General features: G+C 43.2%; 2 protein-coding genes across 2 annotated transcripts in view; one reads left to right on the top strand and one right to left on the bottom strand.

Annotated features, from left to right (window-relative positions):
• Positions 1-14726, top strand: part of ercc5 (excision repair cross-complementation group 5) — a 42184-nt gene that overhangs the window by 11749 nt on the left and 15709 nt on the right. The window contains exons 11-12 of the mRNA XM_042334069.1: positions 10214-10217; positions 14110-14309. Coding sequence (XP_042190003.1) covers positions 10214-10217; positions 14110-14309 — 204 coding nt within the window. The remainder of the gene's footprint in view (positions 1-10213; positions 10218-14109; positions 14310-14726) is intronic.
• zgc:172121 (homocysteine S-methyltransferase) lies at positions 1033-14200 on the bottom strand. The gene is made up of 8 exons (XM_007891560.2): positions 14104-14200; positions 11539-11606; positions 10942-11114; positions 10285-10385; positions 5175-5336; positions 3928-4133; positions 3448-3524; positions 1033-1129 (listed from the first exon to the last, which is right to left on the bottom strand). The coding sequence occupies exons 1-8, from the start codon at positions 14179-14181 to the stop codon at positions 1053-1055; spliced, it is 942 nt and encodes a 313-aa protein (XP_007889751.2). The 5' UTR covers positions 14182-14200; the 3' UTR covers positions 1033-1052.

The raw sequence follows: 14726 nt of genomic DNA, 5'->3' as shown, positions 1-14726 counted from the left end.
GATGGCACGGCCGCCGATGGTGGAGCGGAGGATTCGGGGGACACGGAGGATGCCGGACCCAGTAGAGTGGAGGCAGCGGGTACTGCTGTGGGGAGAGAGGAGGTTAGAGAGACGGGGGTGCCAAGGAATGGAGGGAATTAAACACTAGAGTGAGGATTTCAAAGTCGATCCGTTCTGTGACAGAGCCAGTGGAGTTTGGCAAGGACTGGGGTAATCGGGGTACGAAGTCCACCTTGCAGCTAGACTTCTACATCTGAGATGCATTGCCGGAAGAGGGACATGGTTGGTCTGGGGTGCAGATAGGTGTTCTACTGTAGCAGATGGCGCCTTACCAGTTTAGTCATTGACATCTTGGCCCAAACAAATTAATCAAGTATCTATTTATTTTGTTCCACCTCTTCTCATTAAGAATTGTTCCATCAATCTTTTCTATACATAACAGCAGGAGGATGCTTTTGAGCTCAGGATGTGTCTCATGGGAGTTCTCCCTATACCTCCAATGGCTGCTTTTCAGCACTTACAGAAAAGGGAACAAGTGTGAATGCAATAGTAATAAATAACTCAGTCCCCTATGTGCAATGAATCTTAAACATAGGCAATTTTCACATACCACAGGAGTCTGAAGCAGTTAAAGAGAAGGTCAACTTTCTTTGCATATCAGTCAGAGCATGCCTATCAATGTACAGAAACAGCCAAACTGAAAATTGAAAACCGGCAACCTGACCTTATGATTGATTAATTAGTAGATCTAGGGAAGAAATATAAGAAATGTCCAGCATCCTCCTAGTCTCTCTGCTACATTCAGTAGTTTTCAGTCCATTTATTTCTTGAATTGGTAAAAATCTTTAGCAAAAATGAATCCATACCTATACAATACTGAGGAATCTGAAAAACAAGATGGTGCTCTTTCACTCAGCCCTCTAACCTGAATCCATCAAATAAAGGCTTGGCAATTTGTGGGAAGTCACATGTATTTTAAGTCACCAGGCTGTGAGTATGGTGTCAAGAGAATCACGATTTGCAATTAAAAAGTTCATTTTCATATTTGAGGTTTATTCATACAATGATTTTGGTTTCAGCATATCCTTTAACTCTGATATATCTGCTGGGGTAGTTCTGCAACAGCCACCTATGAAGAAGTTCAAAAAACAATTATAAAAGCCTATTTCACAATACTATTGCAAATCTACAAATGCTTGAACTTTCATTTCAGATTGAGCAAACACTCTGGGCTTGTTATATAAAAAATATCCATTTGCCAACTCACACAGAAAACTCAACACCAGAAATTATACATATCAAAATCAAATGTTTGTCAGTCTTTAGGATCTTATGTTCAGTATTTGAAATGTGGAAAGAACATACTCCAGAAAAGATTACCATTGTAAATTTCTTTTTAAACTTGGTAAATTTACTGTAATTCATCACAGATTCATCCTCATGGATCAAATTTAAGATTACCAAATTAAAAGTTTTATAATTGTTTCTAATATTCATTAAAAAGGTATTGTTCCCTTCTTCTCATCTCTATTGCTACCCCTTGGTATTGACATTTCAAACACGAGGAAACAATGAATGATGATGAGAATTAAAGAGCTAGTGAAAGAAGAATCTACCTTCAAAAATGATTGTTGATACTTAAGGATCATTAATGTTGAATTTTATTTACCAATTTTCACCAATAAATACCTGCTTTCTCGGTGAAAGGTTAAAAAAATTCTTCTGAATTTGATCTAAAAAAGCACTGAATTAACCTTTTCTTTCAGAGGTGGACTCAGGTTCTGGGAATTATACTGTAAATGTAATAAGGCTGTAATTTAAGCGTAGTAAACTCAATAAACTGTGATTTGTTTTGCTGGATTGCAAAAGTAAGAGTTTAAAACTTTTGTATGTGTAAAACTGCAAAGTCATGGAAAGCGACAGATAATTAGAGATAGAGAGGACAAGAGAGTGACGGAGAGAGAGAAAAGTTAGTAGTTTGGTACTACAAAGGCTGTTCAACTCCTGGTGGAAAAATATTTTATTTAGTACTGTAGCCATTTTGTGTTTTTTTTTCAAATGATCCAAAAAAAATCCTGGTTTTGACCGAATTTACACAGGGCTTTTTTGTGTTGATTTCCCCCCCCCCATCCAATTTTTCCCCCGAAAAATACCTTGGTTTTTATTTTATGAATAAAAATCGACTTCATAGTCCTGGAAGAGGGCCAACTTTCTCCAACTCAATGTCAGCAAGACCGAGGCCTTCCTGATTGGCTCGCGCCAGTGCCTCCACACCTCAGGCACTGGCAGCATCAGCCTCCACGGCTGCACACTCAACCTCACTAAACCAGTCAGGAACCTGGGTATCTTATTTAACCCTGAACTGTCCTTTCTCCCCCACATCCGCGCCATGACTGGCACTGCCTACCACCACCTCCACAACATTGCCAGACTCCGCCACTGCCTCACTGCTCAGGCTGCGGGAACCCTCACCCACGAATTGGTCACATCAAGGCTCGATTATGGGAACTCCCTCCTCATCGGCCTTCCCAACTCTTCTCTTCACAAGCGACAGATCATCCAAAACTCTGCAGCTCGTGTACTCTCACGTACCAGGCTCCGTGACCCCATCACTCCCACCCTCGCCCGACTCCACTGGCTCTCCATCCCCCAGAGGATCGAGATCAAGATCCTCATCCTCACCTTTAAGGCCATCCATGGCCTTGGCCCCTTCTACCTCTCTGACCTGCTAACTCCCTACCAATCTGCCCATTCCCTCCATTCATCGGGCTCCGGCCTGCTCCATGTCACCCGCCCGACCCACCCTACCATCGGTGTCCGGGCTTTCAGCGTCTCTGCCCCCACACTCTGGAACTCTATCCCACGGTCCTTTCACCTCACTTCCTCCCTTGCCTCCTTCAAGGCTGTTCTCAAGACCCTCCTCTTTGATCATGCCTTTGGTCACCCTCCCACCTCTCTGCCTTCCCTCACCCCTACACCACCCCTCCCCCAAGCTCAGGCCCCAACACCTGAATGTTCAGCGCTTTGAGACGTCCTCCCGACATGAAAGGCGCTCTGTGAATATAATTTTGTTGTTATTGTACCGAAATTGGAATAATTTAATCATATGCAGATAAAGTTAATTACAACAATAAAACCCAAATTGTGTGTCCTAAAAAGTAAATCCAAAGGAGAATAATTCAATATTGCATTGGAGATTAAATGTGCTGAATTATCATTGATAAAAGTTTATTTTGTATGTTGAAAATGTATCTCGTGTTAATGCAATCCAAGGGAGAGCTTTATCTTTGCTGCCAAATAAAAAACTTATTCTGATCTATCCCAATAAACATCCAGTAGCTTTCATAACTTTAATTATTGAAATAACTAAAAAGCATAGTAGGATTTTAAATGACCAGGTTTCGTTACTCTAATTAAGATGCACATTTTGAAATTCCAAAGACTTACCAAACCACTTAGTGCCAAGTTCCTTCCATTCCAATGCAAAAGATGAAAGCTTTTTATTCATTGTCTTGCCTTTCCAACTGGGCAAATGTAAGCAAATGAAAACGTTTTTTTAAAGACATTATCACATAGCAAAGTGCAGAAAGTGTCTTGCCTTTGTGGGTTTCACGATACAGTATATTGCCCCAAACAAGTCATTCTTTATTCTTCCAAATTCAAAACACTTTGAAAGAGATGTTTAAACAGTGCATCTTACACAATACAATTTACATTTATTCAATGCCTTTCACAACATAAGCAGTAATCAGCAACATTGGGACTGTATGTATCAATGCCAGCACCCCTCACTTAAGTGCCCATTCTTCATCTTATTATCTTGCATTTGATACAATAGAAATTTACATTTATAAAACACCTTAGACCTTGCTATTTTAACTTCTCAAATTGGAAAAGGTTTTGGATTTCTTGGTTTAAATGACTCACCCTGAATTGGGATCCCACCCTTCTCCACTGTTGGGATATACAATCCATCCTGTGTTTAGCTCTGTATTCTTGTTGGCAGCAGTAAGGAGGGAACTGACTATATCAGGGGCACAACAGTTTAATCCTATGGCCACCAATTGTTCTGATTTAGTTGCAACCTTCACTGCGTCCTCAAATTTTTCTCCATGGGAAACACATTGCTGATCCTAATCAAAATAAAGTTGGCATAATTACGAGGTGCAAATGGATGAATTCCAAATCCATAAAAACAATGAGAAATCTTATTTACATGGCCAATACAGTAGTTATAAAAGTTAAATGTGAATTCCACACCTAAGAATCTGGATATTGAATCCTACCTTTAACTGACTTTTGAATTTGTCTGGCCTCATCAAGCCTGTTTCATCAATTCTCGGCTGTTAGATTAAATATCCTATAGCAGAACAGTGCTTCCTTTAGTGACAAATGATCACTAAGATCTGATCTAACCTGACCTACTCAAGCAGAGGCACAACTGCCAATGACCTACAAGAATAACTATGAAAGTAAACATGGAGATGATCGGACCAGTTTGCCCTGCTCTCCTAGAGAGACATGGGGTGGCACTGACTTTCAATATCAATTTTACTGCATATCTTTTGTTAAGTAATGCCATGCATTTTATTTTCTGTTAATTGAAACATTAATTAAGTTTTACAATTACAAATTTAAATTTATAATTAAATTAAAAATTTAAATTTATAATTAAATTAACTTTAAAATTACAAATATAATGTCATTGTTGTTGTAATTATTTTACAAGGAAATGACAGCCAGGCTTTAGTAAAAAAAATTAAAGTACTCTACTCACTTTCAAGGCCCTCCACGGCCTTGCACCCACCCCCACCTCTCTGACCTGCTAACCCCCTATCAACCTGTTCACTCCTTCCATTCAATAAGCTCTGGCCTGCTCCATGTCTCCCACCCAACCCACCCTACCATTGTCGGCCGGGCTTTCAGCCTCTCTGCTCCCACCCTTTGGAACTCCATCCCACAATCTCTTCACCTTGCTCCCTCCCTTGCCTCCCTCACATCTCAAGACCCTCCTTTTCGACCGTTCTTCAACCGGCCTCTTACCTCTCTGCCCTCCCTCATTCCAACTCTGCCCCCCCAAGCTCGGGTTTTGATCCCGACTGTTCAGTGCCTTGGGACATCCTCCCGACGTGAACAGTGCTTTACACATGTAATTTTATTGTTGTTGTAATTACCTTACAAGAAAATGACAGCCAGGCTTTAGTACTGGGAAATTCCCTGAGTAGTTCCACAAGAGCTTCTCCTTCTTTCTGACTGGGAATAGTTTCCATAGCAATCAGGTCTACTCCTGCAGTTACTAAAGCCTCCATCTGTGGTTGATGCCAAGCTTTTAGTTCCTGAAATAATCAAAAAATACTGTGTGGCATTTCTAAAAATAAAACAAGTACATTTTCCTCTCTAATTGACACAGAACCACTTGTCATCTCTTGAAGTCACATCTAAACTGTTTCAGAATTATTTGGAGGAAAAATACTCTCTGCTCATCACTTTGGCACCAGAATAAAATTGAAAGCTTTCAAATCCTTAACATTCTTGAACGTAACAACTATCCAGGGAATAGGTATTTTTAAGATTTGTAGGCGAGGATCAGGACCTTGAAATCAATCCACTGGGAGACAGGCAATGGAGACTGTTGACGACTAGGGTAATGTGCATACAGAGTTTGGCGAGGGTGAGGACGCAGGTAGAGGAGTTTTGAATAAGTGAAGCGTATGAATTATGGAGTCAGGGAGACCAGCGAGGAGTGCATTAGGAAAGTTTAAGTGAGATGTGACAAAGGCATGAATGTTTCAGCAGTACTGAATGTGAGATAGGGGTGAAGGAAGGCAATGTGGCAGAGGTGGAGGAAAACTTTTTAAAAATACTTTACATAGTACCAAAATACTATGATTTGGTAACCTTTTAGCAGAAGATCACACTGTAAACATATTAGATCTACATAAATGAAGCATTTCTCAGTTACACTCAAAAAGGCTAACTAACTCATGTGCACCCCAGATTCCCAGCCCAAATTAGCCTAGTCAAATAATGTATGTTTCCATTAAGAGAGCCCAGAGTGAGCTAAGTCCGGAGTGAGGCGAGGTCACAGTGAGAAGGAATTGGGTGAGAGTGGGAATTAGGTGCAGAGGGGGAAGTAGGTGTAACGTTGTAGTATATCTTCTAACGACAATATAGGGATAAAGAGAGTAAGAGGAGAGAATGGCCCAGCAGGTGACGTGTGAGGAATGTGGTATGTGGAAGCTGATGGAGGGCAACCTGAGCCCGGGCGACATCATCTGCAGCAAATATCTGCAACTGAGGAAGCTCCAGCTTGGAATAGCTGAGCTGGAGTCTCAGGTGGAGACACTGCGCAGCATTAGAGATGGGGAGAGCTTCCTGGACAGTTTCATCCTGGAGCCAGACACTCCCCTGAGTCCCAGAGAACATTCCGTTACCAGCCACGGACAGGACTGGGTGACGGTCAGACAGGCGGGTAAGGGGACTCGAAAGAGAGGGGCAGAAGAACCCCAGGCTTTAACCTTGTCCAACAGGTATGAAATACTTGCAACCTGTGTGGACAAGGAAGTCTGTGAGGAAGATGGGCAAACTTACCCCAACACCTCTATACAGGAGGCCACACAAAGGGGAATAGTCAGAAGGAATATAGTGGTAATTGGGGATGAGACAGTCAGGGAGTCTGACACACTTTTTTGCAGCCGTAGCAGGGAGACAAGAAGACTCTGTTGCCTTCCTGGGGCCAGGGTGAAGGAATGTCACTTCGGGGCTAGAGAAAATTTGAAGCAGGAGGGAGTGGATCCAATTGTTATGATTCACATAGGGACCAATGATGTAGGTAAGACCAGTAGGGACCAGTTGAGGAGCAAGTACCAGGAATTGGGAGTTAAGCTAAAGAGTAGAACTTCGAAGGTATTAATATCGGGATTATTACCTGAGCCAGGGGCAAATTGGTACAGGCAAAAAAAAATTAAAGATCTGAATACCTGGCTAAAAGAGTGGTGCGGAGGGCAGGGGTTTCACTTTATGGGCCACTGGCACCAGTATTGGGGGAGACAGGAGCTATTCCAAAGGAATGGACTCCACCTAAACAGAGCTGGGACAAATGTCCTGGCAACACGAATAAATAGGGAGGTAGACAGGGCTTTAAACTACTAAGTGGGGTGGGGGTAAAATCAATCACATGTAATCCGTCACAATTAAAATTAGGAGCGATGAAAGTGGGAGAGCAGATTAATGAGGGAGATGAGCAAAGTGTGTCAAGCGGGGAAAAGAAGCCCAGGAATAGGGTACTGGTGAATAGGACTAATAGCCTGAAGTCAGAATTAAAGGTGCTATATCTGAATGCGAGAAGCATTCGAAACAAGTTAGATGAACTAAATGCACAAATAGAAACAAACGGGTATGATCTGGTAGCCATCACCGAGACATGGTTACAGGGAGATCAAGGGTGGGAGCTAAATATTCCAGGGTACGTGGTGTATAGAAAAGATAGGCAATGTGGAAAACAAGGAGGGTGGGGTGGCCCTGCTAATAAAGGATTGGATAAAAACAGCAGAGAGGAAAGATTTTAAATCAGAAAAGCAGGAAGTAGAGTCAGTACGGGTAGAGGTACGTAACAACAAGGGGCAGAAAACTCTAGTGGGAGTAGTTTATAGACCCCTGAACAGCAGTCACAGTATCTCTCAAGGTATAAATCAGGAAATTAGTGGGGCATGTAGCAAAGGAAAAACATTAATTGTGAGTGATTTTAATCTGCATATAGACTGGGACAACCAAATTGGGAAAAGTAAGATAGAGAAAGAGTTTATAGAATGTATTAGGGATAATTATCTAGATCAGTATGCCGAGGAGCCAACCAGGGAACAGGCCATATTAGACTCTGTTTTGTGTAATGAAGCAGAGCTGATCAGCAAACTGGAACTTAAGGCTCTCCCAGGGCAAAGTGATTATAATGATGGAATTTAGCATTAAGTTAGAGAGAGAAGTAGTTAAGTCCGAAGCAAAGGTATTAAATTTAAGTAGAGCCAACTTTGCTGGTATGAGAGAGGATTTAGCCAAAATAAACTGGGAAATTAGACTTAAGGATTTGACAGTAGACCAGCAATGGCAGATGTTTAAGGAGATAGTGCAAAATTCCCAGCGAGCACGTATTCCTTTGAGGAATAAAAATGCCATGGGAAAGGTGGCCCAACCGTGGCTAACTAGAGCAGTTAGGGAAAGTATAAAGTTAAAGGAAGAAGCCTATAAAACAGCTAAGATCAGTAGTAAACCCGAGGATTGGGAGAACTTTAGGGATCAACAAAGGAGAATCAAAAAAGTGATTAAGAGGGAGAAAATGGAATATGAGGGCAAACTAGTGAGGAACATAAAGACAGACTGTAAGAGTTTTTATAAATATATAAAGAGGAAGAGGCTGTCAAAAATAAGTGTGGGTCCGTTACAGGCAGAGACGGGGGGAATTATAGGAGGGGACAAAGACATGGCAGAGTCATTAAACAAGTACTTTGCTACTGTCTTCACCTTAGAAGACACTGAAAACCTACCAAGAATAGAGGGGAACCAAGAAGACAATGTTAGCAAGCAACTTGGGGGAATTAATATTAGTAAAGAAATGGTTTTAGGTAAATTGTCAGGTCTTAAAACTGATAAATCCCCTGGACCTGATGGCCTACATCCTAGGGTCTTAAAAGAGTTGGCTACTGAGATAGTGGATGGCTTGTCTTTGATCTTCCAAAATTCTCTGGATTCTGGAACGGTTCCCATTTATTGGAAGATTGCAAATGTAACACCACTATTTAAGAAGGGTGGGAGAGAAAAGATGGGGAACTATAGACCAGTTAGTCTGACATCAGTGGTAGGGAAAATTCTTGAGTCCTTAATTAAAGATGTCGTTATGGGATTCCTGGAAGAACCATAACAAGATTAGGCAGAGTCAACATGGCTTTACAAAAGGGAAGTCATGCTTAACTAATCTTTTAGTGTTTTTTGAAGATGTATCTAGCAGGTTAGATAGGGGGGAACCAGTAGATGTAGTATATTTAGATTTTAAAAAGGCATTTGACAAAGTGCCACACAAAAAGTTATTGCACAAGGTTAAGGCCCACGGGATTAATGGGAACATATTAGCATGGATTGAAGAGTGGCTAACGGGTAGAAAACAGAGAGTAGGATAAATGGGTCATTCTCGAATTGGCAGGATGTGACTAGTGGAGTGCCACAAGGATCAGTGCTTGGGCCTCAGCTATTTACAATTTACATCAATGACCTAGACAAGGACATTGAATGTAACGTATCTAAATTCGCGGATGACACTAAACTAGGTGGGAGAGTAAACTCTGAGGATGATGCAAAAAGATTGCAATGGGATATAGATAGGCTAGGGGAGTGGAATTTAATGTGGGGAAGTGTGAAGTTATTCACCTCGGTAGCAAAAATAGAAAAACAGATTATTTTCTAGAGGTGCAGATTAGATGATGTTAGTTTTCAGAGGGATTTGGGTATCCTTGTACACCAGTCTCAAAAAGTTAGTTTGCAGGTGCAGCAAGCAACTAAGAAGGCGAACGGCATGTTAGCGTTCATTGCAAAAGGTTTAGAGTACAAAAGTAGGGAAGTCTTGCTGCAACTGTATAGGGCCTTGGTGAGACCACACCTAGAGTATTGTGTGCAGTTTTGGTCTCCTTATTTAAAAAAGGACATACTTGCCCTAGAGGGGGTGCAGCATAGATTCACTGGGTTAGTTCCTGGGATTAGGGGACTGACCTATGAGGTAGGCTGAATAAACTAGGGCTATATTTTCTAGAGTACAGAAGAATTAGGGGAGATCTTATTGAAACGTATAATATTCTTAAAGGGCTGGATAAAGTAGACACTGAGGGACTGTTTCCCCTGGTAGGAGAATCTATAACCAGGGGTCACAGTCTTAAAATTAAGGGTCAGCCTTTTAGGACAGAGTTGAGGAAACATTTCTTCACTCAGAAGGGAGTGAATTTATGGAATTCACTACCCCAGAAGGCTGTAGATGCTCAGTCCTTGAACATCTTCAAGGCTGAGACTGATAGATTTTTAAAAAAGATAGAGGGATTAGGGGATATGGGGATAAAGGTAATTAGAGTTAGGTCTGAAAATCAGCCATGATCTTATCGAACGGCGGGGCAGGCTCGAGGGTCCGAATGGCCTACTCTTGCTCCTAATTCTTATGTTCTTATGTTTTAAACAGGAAGGTAAGCCAGTCTTATCTCAAACATTATACATAATTTATTATGTGCAATGAATGTTGTGATTACATACCTCTTTACTCATCCTTTCAACATAGTTCCCTGTATACTCAGAGCCATCGTGCATAAATGCTCCATATGGCCCAATGGAACCTGCAATAAGGGGTGTTCTCTCTTAAAACAGAAGAGATATTAATCAAATTATTAATACAATATTATAATAAAACTCTGTTGGTTAAATAATTACATTAATTTGATTATAAAGATCTCACCCAATATTAAACATATTTCAGAATCACAGAACAAGGTATTTCCCTTAAAATTACAAAATATTAAAATGTATGTGTTAAATGGTGATGTAATTACAAAAATAAACTGTTTATGGAATGAATTCCATAATGCCTAAATTGTTCACTTCTTTTGAAACATCCACAAACCAGAATATTCAAGGATATGAAACTAATTTTCAAGTAATTTTTAAAACAAAATTCAGCTCTAACAAGTAAACATTTTGGAGCAATTTATTCTAAGGCTACATTTTCACACAGATAGAACACATGATGACTTCCGTTTTCCTCTTTCCATTGTTTTGTTTTGTTTTCTTTTAAAAAAACAATGCACAGGATTCAGAAATAATATTTATACAATACAGGGTATATAGTCCAACTAAGAAAACAAATGTACATTTTAAAATGTCTCCTACATATGTAACAATAGCTGCAAAACATACCTGAACTCTTGGAGGTTGATAGGAAATCACCAACCGCCTCTTTAGCTAGCTGTACCCCTGATTGAAGAAGCAGAACTGCTTCCTCTGAGCTCAGGTCCAGGTACTTAACAAAGCCCACCAAACTCGCCTGATATGTGGCTGTTGTAATGACATCAGCACCACTACAAAGATACCTACATAATATGAAAAAGTGTGCTTAAAATTATTGTCAATGTAATAATTACACATAGGCATGATTCTTTTGTCAATTTAAATACATGTTTTTATAAGGAAATCCTTCCCTACAAGAATTAGTTTACAGGCAACATAAAAAGGGAGAGGAAGGAGCGAAACTGAGAAGCAACGACTTATTTCTGTACCTTGGAGACGAAAGGGAGACTGGAGATGGGACAGCAGTTGGTGAAAAGGGATGGGTTTAGAGAAGGTTTTTGAGGAGACGGGGACATTTTGCCAAGAAAATGACAATGAAAATTACAATGAATGACAATATTCTCAAACCTATAAACATAAGAGAAAATAGTCTGCTTATAATTGTATATTTCTACAATCTTTTTTAAATGATAGAATTATTATTTTTTAAAAACTGCTTTCAATTACCTTGCATGCACATTTTTTATAGCCTGTGGATTAGTGTGCAATATTCGAGCACTCCATAATGGATCATCCTGTCAAAGAAATAGAAATATTAATCATTAAAAGTGCAATTTTGATTTCAGCACTTCACATTCATTGATTGTTTAGTACAACAACAACTTGCATTTATATAGCGCCCTTCACGCGGGGTAGTGCTTGACTAAACATAATCTTCAAAAGGATGTCAGAAGAGAGTTCCAGAAGTTCCAAGGTGGCTGAAAGCTTGCCCACAAATTATAGGTGGAGGAGAGTGGGCATGAAGTAAGTCAACACTGGTGGAGTAAAGTGAATGACCGGGTGTTGGATCGCAGTAGATGAAGTATTCTATAGCAAGGCCTTGGAGGCTTTTGTAAGAAAGAACGAGGATTTTAGTATTGAGGATACGGCACCAACACTGAGTAAAGACGGCAGCAACCCTGAATAATAATAGCAGCAATAACCCATGTAACAGTATTGAGTAGTCATTCCTCTCCTTTTTCTTATTTACACATGAACTTTAACCAGGGTGTCTCAGTGCTGTGGATGGGCCAGAAGCCAGTTTAGTGGGGCTCAAAGAAGGTCAGCTGAGTGTCTGACACTTGAGGAAACCCATCATCATACTTAAGGGAATCCAAACCAAACCATGCATCCCTCCTATAAATGGAAATCCCAGAATGTTTATTGAAATGCACACTCTCTCCCCGGAGGAAGAACATGGTTTATCACTGTAGAGTATGCTCAGGACTGTTACATTGGTTATCACTGCAGTGGATGCACACTCCACCTCACTAAGCCAATCTGGAACCTTGCGCATCTTGTTTAACTGCTTTCTACCCTACATCCATGGCATGACGCTCTGCCTTCCCTCGCCTTCACAACATCGTCCGGCTTTGCCACTGCCTCTCCCATCAGACCACCGAAACCATTATCAACGCATTTATTCCATCTAGCCTTGACTATGCCAAATCCCTGCTTGTCGGCCTTCCCAACTCTTCCCTCCCACAAGCTGCAGATCATCCAGAACTCTGCAGCTCGTGTCCTCTCCTGCACCAGGCTCTGTGACTTTATCATTCCCACCGTCGCCCGGCTTCTCTGCCTCCCCATCCCTCAGAAGAGTTCAAAATCCTCGTCCTCACCTTCAAAGCCCTTCGCGGCCTTGCTTCTTCCTACCTGTGGCCTGCTAACCCAAGATCAACCAGTCCGCTCCCTGCGCTCAGCAGGCTCCACATCCTACATCCAGTCCACCCCACCATTGGCGGTCGGGCCTTCAGTTCCGCTGCCCCCACCCTTTGCAACTCCATCCCAATACCTTCACCTCGTTTCCTCCCTTACTCCTTCAAGGGATGTCTCAAGACCCTCCTCTTCAACCGCTCATTCGGTCATCCTCCTACCCCTACCCTCCTTCCCTCCACCCTCCCTGATCCCAACCCCCAACTCCGGGGCCAAATCCCTGACTGTCCAGTGCCTTGGGACATCCTCCTGATGTGAAAGGTGCTATACAAATGTAATGTGTTGTTGTTGTTTTGTGCCGGGGGCTGTCACATGGGTTACCATGTCACTAGTGTGTGCCGGGGGCTGTCACATGGGTTACCATGTCACTAGTGTGTGCCGGGGGCTGTCACATGGGTTATCATGTCACTAGTGTGTGCCGGGGGCTGTCACATGGGTTACCATGTCACTAGTGTGTGCCGGGGGCTGTCACATGGGTTACCATGTCACTAGTGTGTGCCGGGGGCTGTCACATGGGTTACCATGTCACTAGTGTGTGCCGGGGGCTGTCACATGGGTTACCATGTCACTAGTGTGTGCCGGGGGCTGTCACATGGGTTACCATGTCACTAGTGTGTGCCGGGGGCTGTCACATGGGTTACCATGTCACTAGTGTGTGCCGGGGGGGGGCTGTCACATGGGTTACCATGTCACTAGTGTGTGACGGGGGGGGGGCTGTCACGTGGGTTACCATGTCACTAGTGTGTGCCAGGGTGGGGGCAGTCACATGGGTTACCATGTCACTAGTGTGTGCCAGGGTGGGGGCAGTCACATGGGTTACCATGTCACTAGTGTGTGCCGGGGGCAGTCACATGGGTTACCATGTCACTAGTGTGTGCCGGGGGGGGGCAGTCACATGGGTTACCATGTCACTAGTGTGTGCCGGTGGGGGGGGGGGGGCTGTCACATGGGTTACCATGTCACTAGTGTGTGCCGGGGGGGGGGGGGCTGTCACATGGGTTACCATGTCACTAGTGTGTGCCGGGGGGGGCTGTCACATGGGTTACCATGTCACTAGTGTGTGCCGGGGGGGGGGGGGGCTGTCACATGGGTTACATGTCACTAGTGTGTGCTGGGGGCTGTCACGTGGGTTACCATGTCACTAGTGTGTGCCGGGGGGGGCTGTCACATGGGTTACATGTCACTGGTGTGTACGGGGGGGGGGGGGGGGGGCTGTCACATGGGTTACATGTCACTAGTGTGTGCCGGGGGGGGGGGGGGGCAGTCACATGGGTTACATGTCACTAGTGTGTACCGGGGGCTGTTGCCGGTGTCTCTCACCTGCAGTTGCAGCCCCGCCCCCTCGAGCTCGGTGGCTAAACCGCCGTCAATAACCGTCACCTCACGCGCTCCGCTCATCGCCCCCTCTCCCCGCCCCTCGCGCGTGAGCGACACGTGGCTCAGCCAATCACTGTGCCGCCGAGTGCAGAGGGCGGCGTCTTCCTGCGACGGCTTCCGGTTTGTGTCACACTTCATGCGATCCGCGGGTAAGTGGTTTTATGGCCGTTTGTCGCAATGTGACGCTCGGGAGGCGTTCGGCTGAAACAAGTGGCCGTAAAGTTACAGGGGTTCGGTGTGTGATGAACGTCGTATTTCTCTTTTGCTTTATAACTGTCATCTGTGAACGTCCGTACGTTGCCCCCTTTTGTGGAGTCCTGTAGCTCAGTGGTTAGAGCAATTGCTTTGCAAGTGAGAGACCTGAGTTCAATTCCAGGCAGAGGGCGAAACCTTGGGCAAGTTTCCTTACTCCACACAGAGCCTAATAATAATCCCTCCAAAACCAAAAACAATAATAAATTGGTCATTTTCAATCTACGATTGTCTGTGGGACATTGCTGTGCGCAATTGGCCGCCGCGTTCGCCCACAAATATACAGTCAATTCACTTGACAGTGTGTTCTGTGA

Source organism: Callorhinchus milii, unplaced genomic scaffold (assembly GCF_018977255.1).
Source record: "Callorhinchus milii isolate IMCB2004 unplaced genomic scaffold, IMCB_Cmil_1.0 Scaffold4, whole genome shotgun sequence".
Lineage (NCBI taxonomy): Eukaryota > Metazoa > Chordata > Chondrichthyes > Chimaeriformes > Callorhinchidae > Callorhinchus > Callorhinchus milii.
Note: the sequence above shows the minus strand (reverse complement) of the source record. Positions and strands in the feature narration are given on the sequence as shown.